The 12,201-nt window shown below is 39.8% G+C and overlaps 1 protein-coding gene across 1 annotated transcript; it reads left to right on the forward strand.

Moving 5' to 3' along the window:
- The first annotated feature begins 144 nt into the window (after positions 1 to 144).
- On the forward strand, positions 145 to 12,062 carry LOC108898903 (serine/threonine-protein phosphatase 6 regulatory ankyrin repeat subunit C). Its single transcript, XM_018699026.2, has 28 exons — positions 145 to 312; positions 956 to 1,039; positions 1,131 to 1,209; positions 1,349 to 1,419; positions 1,521 to 1,721; positions 2,062 to 2,149; positions 2,684 to 2,826; positions 2,923 to 3,135; positions 3,226 to 3,304; positions 3,418 to 3,532; positions 3,796 to 3,878; positions 3,995 to 4,088; positions 4,448 to 4,516; positions 4,599 to 4,739; positions 4,879 to 4,935; positions 5,032 to 5,143; positions 5,231 to 5,302; positions 5,418 to 5,619; positions 5,807 to 5,894; positions 6,322 to 6,439; positions 6,569 to 6,788; positions 7,010 to 7,097; positions 7,211 to 7,294; positions 7,651 to 7,796; positions 8,264 to 8,346; positions 8,592 to 8,674; positions 9,378 to 9,469; positions 9,578 to 12,062. Exons 1-28 carry the CDS (start codon positions 286 to 288, stop codon positions 9,766 to 9,768), a joined length of 3,123 nt encoding a protein of 1,040 aa, XP_018554542.1. The 5' UTR covers positions 145 to 285; the 3' UTR covers positions 9,769 to 12,062.
- The last annotated feature ends 139 nt before the right edge of the window (positions 12,063 to 12,201 follow it).

Below are 12,201 nucleotides of genomic sequence, written 5' to 3' on the forward strand. Positions count from 1 at the left end.
CTCAACTTACTGGAATCAAAATAATGTAAATCTACTCTAATATTCAGTAAATAACAATAATACAATCACAGTACCTGACCAAACTTTATTTTACTGACTCCTCCAAATCACGTTCTTTGACTTTTCTCGCGGTACTCTGGCAGCTGTGGCGTACACGTCACATATCTCAGACAGTAGCTAACCAAGCTAAAGCTAGGCTAACTAGCTGCTTCAGAGGGACATGTAGCCAGTTAAACAATCAAGTCAAGTCAGTCTCAATGAAGGATCTTCCAGAGTGACTGGGGCATGGAGTTAAGAGATATCAAGGACCAGGTAGTAAATAAAGCTTTTGCTGTTGTCTAACTTTACGTTAGATAACTATCAGGACTTCCCACTAACACTGCAAACAGCTGGCTAGTCATGGTAGCGAAATGTCGAGCAAAGTTTGCTACAAGGCTTATTTTTGTCACACATTTCTTGCCATGCAACATTGCTCCATAAGTCTGAGTTTGCACGATCGGCTCCTGCAGAATTTGATGTTCAGATTTTGTTATGCACCAAGATCCTATCATTAGGGTCTTTGTTGTCCCTGTTAACTAAGGTCCAAATTCTGCCAAACAACATTTTAAACATCAACCTTTAAATGGATCCACATGTCTCCACTACATAGCAGCGTTTTTTGTGGACAGATCTTGACAGATCTTGATGAGTCATCGCCATCCTAAAATTGTTAGTCACTCACTCTCTTTTGCATCTCAGCAAAGTCATATTCGTATTTATGACCCCATTAGGTTACGACAGGTTGAGTAATGAGAGCTGCTCAGTTGAAATGTTGAAGTTTTATTACTGCTTCTGTGCTTTACTGTTCATTATCTAACAAAGTGTGATGAAATTAAGCCAGTTTAAATGTAATTTTACATTATTTTTTTGTTTTTTTCATGTTGTTCATCTGTTGTATGTCAAATCTCTCTCCCAGTCTCCATTGGTCCAGGCTATATTCAGCCGAAACTCAGAAGAAGTGACATTTTTGTTGAACCATGAAGAAGATGTCAATTCACTGGTAATACTGCCCCACAATAACGCACCAGTTATGATGTTTTTTTAATGTTATGGTATCAAATTTGCATGCATTATATTTGTTTTCCTCTCAGGACCAAGAACAAAGCACACCACTTCATGCTGCTGCTTATTTGGGTGATGTCCACATTATGGACCTACTTATCACCTCAGGTAGAAAAAAACTTGAGACGTGTACAAATTTAGCAACTACGTTTTTCTGTTAATTAATGTGATTAGTCAATGTCATGCAGAAGGACTAATACACCAAAAATAGTCCTGACTTTAACTTTGCTTTTGCTTTGTCTTACAGATGCAAATGTCAACGCTAAGGACCAGGGTATGCTGACTCCTTTACACCGAGCAGCTGCCTCAAGAAATGAAGTCTGTTCCTATTTTCAAGAGATAAAAAAGAGAGTTTGAAAATAGTTATTTCTTAGCACTTCACCACCTCATATTCAATAAATTTTGTCTTTTTCTCTCAGAGGGCTGTGGAGCTGCTGCTAAAGCACAGAGCAGAGGTCAACACACGGGACAAATTCTGGCATACGCCTTTACACATGGCAGCTGCAAACTGGGCCACAGGCTGTGCTGAAGCTCTGATACCACATGTTTGCAGCCTGGATGTTACTGACAGGTCAGGGAGGACACCGCTGCATCACGCAGCGCACAGCGGCCATGAAGAGGTAAACTGTAAAGTTGATTGTAGTAACCAATGTGATCCTCAACCATTTATCCCTTTATGGTTGATGGTCATCATTTCAGTGCATAACAAGGTTTGAGAGTACATCTGATTTAGAGAAGTGAATAATGACTGGGCTTCATTCTCTTGGTTTCTGGCAGCATTTTGGGAAAATGCTATTTTGTTGTAATACATTAATCTAGTTTGACACAATATTTATGGATAATCAGAGCCCTGTTAGAATAAATGTTCAGATGTGTTTGCTAAACTGCTGTTAAGACTGTAGATTTAGATTAGGTGAGTTGATGAACACACTTGTCGACACAATTATTGTGTTTCTGCAGATGGTGAACATGCTCCTGAGCAAAGGTGCCAATGTGAGTGCCAAAGATAAGAAAGAAAGGCAGGCAATGCACTGGGCTGCATACCTCGGTAAGTGGTGTCACTCCCCTAAGAGACACAAATGTATGGGTGACGTTTTCCCAAAATGAATCTCCTACCTGAAAGTAGAACAGAAATTTGTCATAAAACACATTATTATACAATAAAAAGTGAGTTATTTGCACAGAGAAACTGGCTCAAATAGCCACAGATTAGTAAGGTTAAAGTCAGAGTGTGGCAGAGTCAGAGTTATTGGCATTTATTTTACTTTGAAAGACAAACACTTTCACTTTTGAGAGTATATAAGCATGTTTAAGACAGAGAGACAAGTTTCTGACTTCAGTAACTAGACAGTTAGGATAAATGATCTTTCCCAACTTAAAAAAAAACAAATAGGCAACAGACCAGCAACTTTGTTGTGACTGATGATTTTTGGATTTATGATAAGTATATATGACGAGGTTGTAATCTGAATCTGTATGCTAACTGTGTTTCAGTTTCCAGGCTACAGGCTAGCAAGTGAATGGGCTGTGTTATGTGCGAGTATGGTAGAGGCTTTTAGTAAATGTTAAGCTCCTTTTTCAGGACATGTGGAGGTCATGAAGCTGCTGGTGTCCCACAGCGCTGATGTGACGTGCAAGGACAAACGTGGCTACACTCCCCTCCATGCTGCAGCTGCCGGCGGACAGTTAGACGTGGTCAAATATCTGTTGAGGCTCGGGGTGGAGGTAAAGTGGCTTGGTCGCAAAACTGTTAGGAGATCTGACAAACAACGCTTTAGTGCTGTCATGTTTCATCAGATTTTTTCCTCCTCTGCCTCTCAGACTGATGAACCCAACATTTTTGGGAACACAGCGCTCCACATGGCCTGTCACACCGGACAGGATGCCGTGGCCACTGAGCTGGTGAACGGCGGTGCCAACATCAATCAGCCCAACTACCACGGCAACACGCCACTGCATCTGGCTGCCGCCTCCTCCAGCGGGGCGCTGTGTCTTGAGCTGCTGATCAACAACGGGGCTGATGTCGGTATGCAGGTAAAGAACTTGTTTTTAAGAAGTGGATTTGAAAAGAACATCCCCTTCTTTTGACAAAATTTAATTTAATTTAATTCTCTCTGTTTACAGAATAAAGAAGGAAAGAGCCCTTTGCATATGGCTGCTATGCATGGACGCTTCACTGGCTCCCAGATTCTGATCCAGAATGGTAACACAGCATCCTCACAACATACAATAGTCTCACTTACAATATGAGAGCATGTCCTCACCTTATGCACTTCATCTTATTAACACTATGTACGCCTCTGCCTCCGTACACAGGTGGAGAGATAGACTGTGCTGACATGTACGGAAATACTCCCCTTCATGTTGCTGCCAGATATGGTCAGGAGTTGCTGATCAGTACTCTGCTGACAAATGGTGCTGAGAAGGCCAGGTGAGATCACTTGCTGATGGTCTTGTACTAAACACCTTCAGAAGGTTATTTGCTTGTCTCTCATTACATTATTGAGCTCCCATTACACCAACTAGATGAAATGTGTTATAACACTAACCGACCAAATGTTTATAAGCCAATGAATGACTATATTTAGTATCCTCTGAACACACACATACAGATCCTATAATGATCTTTTTGCTAACTAAGAAAAAGAAAAATGCACATACTAAAGTAAATAATCTCTGTCATGATCTCTATAGACAGGGGATCCATGGGATGCTTCCACTACATTTGGCCGCGCTCTATGGATTTCCAGACTGTTGCCGAAAGTTACTGTCAAATGGTGAGAATCTGTTTGAGTCATCAAGCCCTGTTTACAAATGTATTCTCATTGTTAATCAGTGACACAACTCAAACTGTTTCTACTTACATGTTTTTTGCTGTTTGTGCATCGTTCAGGTCAGTTTTACAACATCATGCCATCAGGTGGGTTTGATGTAAACATCATAGATGACCACGGGAGGACCTGTCTGCATGCAGCTGCCTCCGGAGGGTGAGCGAAGGAACACTCATGCACACACAGTTATTTATTGCTTTCTTTTACCTCATTAATGTAAAGTCTAAATGCATTTACATACAATTGAAGAGTTTGAGTTACTGATGTTTAGAAAGTGATGTCCATCATGTAGACAGTATAGCTGATAGAAGTGTTTTGGTTGTGGTGAATATAATATTTCTATATTCTTTTTTTATTTTTTTAATAGTTCCATATTTTATTTGCCAGTAGCTCTGCTTGAAGTGTGGTGTCATTTAGTGAAGCACTACTGACTAAAAGAGGAAGTGTAGAATTTTAAAATCATAATTCTAATGATTTGCACTTGTTTGCCTTAACTTTTTTTTTCCTTGTGACAGAAATGTCGACTGTCTCAACTTGATTTTAAATAGCGGTGCTGAGTTGGATATTAAGGATAATTTGGGAAGGTAAGCAGCACTGAATAGCTGAACTGAACTGTGCTTTGGTGTTACCTGATATCATAGCTGTGTCACGTGTCGTACCTCGCAGGTCTCCTTTGCACTATGCTGCAGCCAACGGGAATAGCCAATGCACGATCTCCCTGGTGAGAGCTGGCGCCGAGGTCAATGAGCTGGACCTGACAGGCTGCAGCCCTCTGCACTACACTGCTGCTTCACACACCTTCTGTGGGTGAGAGAGCACATATGTTTTAATACTTTATTCATTTTACTCAGAGGTAACAAAGACAACATCCTGTGGGCAGTTCTCTGTTGATAATGACTGACTTAATTTAAGCAGTTTTGTAAGTGTCCTTTCTTTCTTTCCACAGTGGGAACACAAACTCTCAGCCTGACTACAGAGTGGAAAAGCAACATGAGGCGTCTCTGTAAGTCACATATCACTGTCATATACACAAAGTAGATAATCTTTTAACTTTATACAGACAGGATCCCCAATGTTCCTTTGACTCTTGTGTGTTCAGGTGTTTAGACTACTTGCTTGACAATGGGGCGAACCCAACTCTGAAGAACAGTAAAGGTTACAGTGCCGTCCACTATGCAGCAGCTTATGGGAACAAACAGCACCTGGAACTGGTCAGTGGTGTCTTTGATTCAGATTTTTCTTAATCAATTGCACACTAAACCTAATTGTCTTTATTTTTTCTTCTGATTCTCTTGCAGCTCCTGGAGATTTCTTTCAACTGTCTGGAGGAGGTTGAAAGTAATATTCCAGTCAGTCCTTTGCACTTGGCAGTGAGTAGCACAAATATCATAAACCACTCTTCTGTTTACACCATGGTGTACATAAACACACTGGGAAAATGTAACTTTTGAAGACCACGTGTACAATGCCTTTCTGCCGATACAGGCGTATTATGGTCACTGCGAGGCCTTGCGTTTGCTGTGTGAGACATTGGTGAGTCTGGATGTGCGGGACATTGAAGGCCGAACCGCCCTCCACCTGGCTGCTCAGAGAGGTTTTGCCCCGTGTGTGGAGGTGCTGCTGAAACATCAAGCCTCCTACACACTGAAGGACCACAAGAACAAGCAGACGGCTCTCCATGCTGCAGGTGTGTGTGTGGGTGTGTATGTTAGATCCAGGGACCAGTCTGAGCCCATATAGACCTGAACAAATACGGAGTTTGTGTTGATGGGCACCATGTTATTAGATGTTTTTTACGTTTTATTTTATAAAATTTAAAAAATAATAATTTTATTTTCAGTATGTATTTCCTTTTACTCTTTTCCTATGTGCAGCTGCTGAGGGCCAAATGGACTGTCTGCTTTTGCTGGTCAACAGGGAACAAAGTGCCGACATTATTGACAGTCCAGACACACAGGGACAGTGAGTCACTTAATTATTTGATGCTATAATTTGTTGTTATTGATTGAACGCCAGTCAGCTTAGCTTAAAAGTTGTGCAAATCAATTAAAAACTGCTTTTCTTGAAAGCTGTTTAAGCAGAGATAGCTGATGATCATAAGCATTTATTATACACTGGGTAAAGACACAAAGTAAATGATTAAAGGAACAGTTTGGATAAAACATTACAGCACTTTGTGTGTAGATTGTCTTTTCTAGGTATTAGAACAATATTACACTGTAACTACTTGACATGACTTTACTAAACACACACATATTTTGTCATATTGCATTAAATGCAGTCAAGCTGATCAACAAACAGAAGACAATGTTTAGCCAGTCTGATATGATGAGAGAATTATACATACTAACCGTTACAGCAGTAAACTCTTTGTTTCTTCTGAATGCAGGACGGCTCTCATGCTTGCAGCTCTGGGATGTCACACCGACTGCGTCCACATCCTGTTGGAGAAAGGAGCAAATACTGATGCTGCAGACAAAAAGGGCTTCACTGCATTACACAGAGCTGTATGTATCCAAACACTTAATTACACTAAAAATTAAAACTAAATTCCACTTTATAATCATGTAAATGGATGATGGAAATGGACAGATGTTTTTTCCTCTCCCATCACATCCTGTGTCCTCTCTCCTCAGGCCATGTTGGGCAGTGAGGACTGTGTAACTGCTCTGTTGGAACATGGGGCTTCTGCTCTGTGTAGAGACTCTCAGGGAAGGACCCCGCTGCACCTCGCAGCCTCCCGCGGTCATATGGAGCTACTCAAGAGTTTGCTAAAGGCTGCTATGAAGGCTGACCCTCTGGACTCCATGTTGGACCACAGAGGTTATACACCCACCCATTGGGCTGCCTATCACGGTGAGACATCACGGCAAGAATTCATGTCAAATGCACTTTTATCAACGAGGGCTTTATTGTTCGTTATCCACAGCATTATTTTAGCCTTAAAACAATTTCCCTCAGTTTTAAGATTTGGCTGCCTTGTCAAACACTGGCATGGTGAGATGCTGTATAACCTTAATTTTACAAAGATTTTAATATAATTATAATAATCTGTCTGTGTTCACTTTTCTCTATAGGGCGTGAGGGATGTTTACACATTTTACTTGAAAACAAACTTTTTTGCAACCAGGAAGGAAATCTGTTCACCCCGTTGCACTGTGCTCTGTGAGTATCATAGTAAATGTAGATGCTCACCATACATTAGTTTATTAGTAGACACTGAAAACAGTAGATAGAGCGTGGCTCTTAAAAATGTAATAACACCTCTTCCTCTGCAGAGTTAATGGACATGATGTTGCTGCTGAACTTCTAGTGAAGACTGTTGGACCTCAAATTGTTAGCATTAGTGATGCCAAAGGAAGGTGGGTTCTGCTCTGAGGCGAGTCCTGCTTTTCATAACTTAATTTCATTGTTTATTTCACGCAGCACTACTGGTATGGATCAGTCTACAGGTGGCGTAAATGTAAGAAGAATATGTCTATTTTAATTGTGGGGATACATTTGAAAAAAGTAATAATACACAGGCAATTAATTCATCATATTCAACATGATTATTACTGATTTCTGGGCATTTGGTCCAGGATGTCAACAAAATTGGCAAAAATTGTGTGTGTGTGTGTGTGTTAGTTATCATAAAGTAAAAGTAAAAGCATAAATTGGTCATTTCAAGGCTGTGAATCAGTCTCTTCATCCTGTATTTTGTGTGTGTGGTGTATAGGACCCCACTACACGCAGCTGCTTATTCAGGAAACATCGCTGGGCTCCAGCTGGTCCTGGCCCAGGGAGCAGAGGTCAATGCTGTGGACCATTGTGGATGCTCTGCTCTGATGGTTGCTGCTGACTGTGGACAGACCATGGCTGTTGGTATGTGACTGAAATGCCTGATGTCTGTCTGTTCTTCTTATCTACATCTGGGAAACCTTAAAACACATCAAGACAACTTACAGGTCAAGACGAGGACAAAACTGCACAATATTTCTTCAAGAGAACCTTAGTCACTCTCACACCCATTCTTCCTCTCTATTTGCTCCTGATTGTGTTCTCATCATGTCTGAACCTTTCATTCATCCTCACAATTAATTATTTTCAAGTGCTCAATCACAAATGATGATTTAAGTGGCACAGAAATACTTGCGACTTCTTTTAGCACATGTTTACTGTGGTTCTGACCCTCACAGCCCTCCCTAATGTTTTCCTTTAAATCAACACAAATCTTTTTCCCTGTGGCGCTGGTAGTAGGTCACTACACATGAAAAGACCAGGTAAATGCGTCGAACATAAACGTCTGACTGTGTTTGTTGTAAAAGATGTTATTATTTTCTGCATTTCAGAGTTCTTGCTGCACAAAGCGAAGCCAGACCTGACCCTGGTGGATGTCAATAATAACACAGCCCTTCACTTAGCCTGCAGCAAGGTCACTCACACATACACATGCATGTATTTGTATGCATGCAGTGACACAATAACGTTTGCATGTGTGTAATGTGCAATTCACTGAATAAATTTAATATTAATTTAAAGATTTGATTATATTTTCAGCCAGAGATTTTTTTAACTAAAATTTGACAACTTACTACATTTCTAAAGTTTCTGTAGTACTGCTTGAGCATATTACTACCTATAATCATCATGTCACTTATCACTTGTTTTATCCTGCAGGGTCATGAGATGTGTGCCCTGTTGATCCTGGGAGAGATCAGTGACTCCTCCCTCATAAATGCAACAAACAGCGCTCTCCAAATGTAAGTTGTCTTGGAGCACTGGCCACTATATGTGCATGCTCGCAAAATACCACTTGTGAAATTTGATCAAACAATGGAAATTATTAGATTATTGCGTTAAAAAAGTGAACTGATATGGAACTTAAGTTTTAAGACAAAAACACACCCCTACTGTATGTGCTGATGGATTACACAAGTTAATAGTCTGGGGCGTGAAAATATCAAAATGTCATCCGTTTCAATTTAGACCGGTTGAAGTTTGGCTGAGTGCAGGTTCACATGAAATGCTCCATTGAAGTATAACCTGGAAAAACAGAACAGAGATTTTGAGAAGGAAATAAATTCCAATGTGATACTGGTTAATCATTTTTTACTCATTATGCAATAACATTACTATATTTTACACCAGAACATACAGAGCCCAGGAGGGGATATGGAAGGCAAAAAAATCTGAGGGTTGAAAGAAAAAAAAAGCTGTCAGATTTTCCTCTATTCCCTCCTGGGCTCTGTGCTGATTTAATGTCTTTCTATCTGAGGCTCAAAATAAATTTCTATGGATCTCACCCACGGTGTGTGCACTCCATCGTTTTGTGGTGCTAAAGCACATACAATTGGTAACTGACCTGGAAGTAAATTGTCCTTCTTGAGATCCCAAGAAAGTTTCGCTCCATAGGAACAAAGCATCCTGACTGCATGTGTATTCCTATTCTTCCTCTGTCATCAGGCCTCTTCACATTGCAGCGAGGAAGGGCTTGGCGACTGTAGTGCAGGTGTTGCTGAGCAGAGGAGCAGCAGTCATGGCTGTAGATGAGGAAGGTAAGCAGGAATAAATATATTTCTGTGTTACAGCGCCACAGTGGACCCTTTTTTCCTGCCAAACAATGCCATTGATAACTATTTTCCCATTTACCCCTCCCTCTTCAGGCCACACACCAGCTCTGGCCTGCGCCCCAAACAAAAACGTGGCAGACTGCCTGGCCCTGATCCTCTCCACCATGAAGCCTTTCCCTCCAAGGGAGGCCGGCGGCGGCACAGCCTCTCACTTCAACCCCATCCTGAAGAACTGCGGCATCGCTGCCACCTGCGGGTCAAGTGGAAACCTGTGTCACGCTTAAGTTAAAAGACCGGCACTGGCACCACTGCCCTGCACGGGTGTGTGTGTATGTGTGTGACGGAGTGAAATTTCATCCCCATGTAGCCCCAAAGTCTCCGCGCCTAACCACGCACATACAAGTCTCTGTGAACACTTGTGGTCATGCGTAGCTTCTTTTCTTGCATGTCATGACATTTAAATTTGTGTGTCACATGCAGCTGCACATACGCTATGTACTCTTGTGCCAGTAGCATCAATGGCTTCTCTAAAATCTAGTCTTACACATTATTATTATTAGTTGACCTCTTAGATGACCTTTTCTCTTGTATGAGTTCAGTTAGCACATGAATATGCTATTTTAATGAAGCACTAACCATTAGAAATGAATGGAAGTTTTAACATGAGCACATTACACGAGCCTCTCCACCCAAACCCCGTCCACTGTTAGCATTGGCTACATTTCTTAGCTCACTAACCACCAAAGCCTGAAATCTCCTTGTTTGTCCTCAGCTGATACAAATGCAAGAATACTTGAATGATTGTGTGTTTAATTTGTACGGTTATGTTTTTACGTGTCTGTGTGTGTGCGCAAGTGCTATTTTGCGTATTAGACGTCGCTTCTTAATACACTTGTTTTTAAAATATCTAACAGGTGCTGTAAACCTTTTATGCAATTAATAGGACTCTATTTTCTTATTCTGTCTAAAGTGTAGCAGACACTACACTGATCGAAATAACCGTATTATTCTAAAGTTATCATGATTTACATTTCAGTTTAGTAAAAAAAATAAGTCACAAGCATGTGTATAGATTTAATGATATAGTTTACTGAGTCTAGTGTATATATAGTTCTTAAAATGAAATTAACCTTTTACTTGTATTATCTTGAAAATCCCAAATTATTGAGAGTGAACCTCAGGTCAGTGAGTACTGTACAGAAGGTGCAATAAAAAGCACATCTTGAGCTGGATGTTACATAACAAGTATAAAGTGTGACAGAAGTATATATACATATTTCAGTTTAATTAAGCCAGAGAATTAAAGCAAACAAATGAAATATCATCTTTCAGGCTTTGAGCAGGAATGTCTCTCATCTTTAGTGAATCTGACATTTCATCATCTGCACCTAAAGGTTAATTTAATTTTTTGGTTATTGAGTTGATTATTTTTAAATTAATGCTTAAGTGCACATTGGTAAGGTGATTTCTGTAGAAACTGCTTGTTTTTTTCTGATCAGCCCACAAAAACCCAAAGATATTTAAACTGATGCAAGACCAAGAAAAGCAGCGAATCCCTCACATTTGAGCGATTTGTCAAAATAGTTTATCAAATTATCGTTCAGTTTTTCAGTTGAACTGATCAGTCACTTCAACACCACATTTCAAATTTGTTGACTGCACAATGAAATTATATAGCAGAACTTGCTCATGTATGATGCCATTAATTATCCCTCTATCTGTGAAACACTAGAAATTGAAATGTTTTTGAAATGTGATTTTCTGCACAAGTTCCACTGCTCCGGTGGAAAAATCTCCTGTAGCTTAACTTCCTAAATCCAAAGTGACCAGAAGCTGCTGCACATTTGAGTGTCCAGCATTTACTGCATTTATTTACAATAAATTTTATCTGTTCTTAGTAAATGTTTCAGATATTTTACAGTGGAAATAAGAAATATCAGCAGATCTCACAGTCCTTTTTTTAAAAAAAAAATCATTGTTTTAAACATATCAGCACAATACACCTGTACTGGCATAAAGATATTACTGCCTGCCTTTAAAGATCAAGGTTTTCTGAATGGCGTTGTGCATTTGATGTTTACCTTTTTATAATTTGAAAGATACAAATTCACACAGCCTTTGATATTTTCCCATTTTTCTTGATTGATTTTTCTCCTCTTTCCCTAATACCTGCTATATCATCTTAAAATGGCTTTAAACTATTTGCACTCTGACACAAAAGTTTACATTTCACAGTAGTGTATCCTCCTTAGGTTTATGCAAATATTCTATTAAATTTGAAAGTGCTTTTTAAAAATTAAAACTTTCATCTAATGATAGAAATCTGTCCTGTTAGTGTCGCTCATTTGGATTAAATTACTGGCAGACGAAAAGTGATTTTACCACACAAATTGCAGCAAAATGTTTTGAATAATGTTTGTCTTTAGGGGTTTTTCTGTGACAGCTTTTCATGTGAACAAATTGTTTGTCTTCCTTAACACCTTACTGAGATTTCAGGGTGTAACAACTTGAATACTCTGTGTGGTTTGGTTGTGGATGGCATTCATATGAGAAAATAAATAAACTTGCTACCATCTGATGGGTTTTTATGTTTTGTTTTTTTATTGTGGCCTGCTTTTTTCAATTCATTGATTGTTTTGAAACCAGTCCCATCCTCAGTGGAAGAGGTGGGCCGAGACATAAGATTAAACAAACTCGAATACTGGGAATGCCTCAGG

Source organism: Lates calcarifer, linkage group LG12, assembly GCF_001640805.2.
Source record: "Lates calcarifer isolate ASB-BC8 linkage group LG12, TLL_Latcal_v3, whole genome shotgun sequence".
Classification (NCBI taxonomy): Eukaryota; Metazoa; Chordata; class Actinopteri; family Centropomidae; genus Lates; species Lates calcarifer.

What these genes read in the sequence shown, in the direction of transcription:
- LOC108898903 (XM_018699026.2), top strand. Translation starts at nt 286, where the DNA reads ATGGAGTTAAGAGATATCAAGGACCAG. An exon ending in CATGCAGCTGCCTCCGGAGG is followed by an intron (nt 4,089 to 4,447) that starts GTGAGCGAAGGA and finishes TCCTTGTGACAG; the next exon opens with AAATGTCGACTGTCTCAACT. An exon ending in ATTAAGGATAATTTGGGAAG is followed by an intron (nt 4,517 to 4,598) that starts GTAAGCAGCACT and finishes CGTACCTCGCAG; the next exon opens with GTCTCCTTTGCACTATGCTG.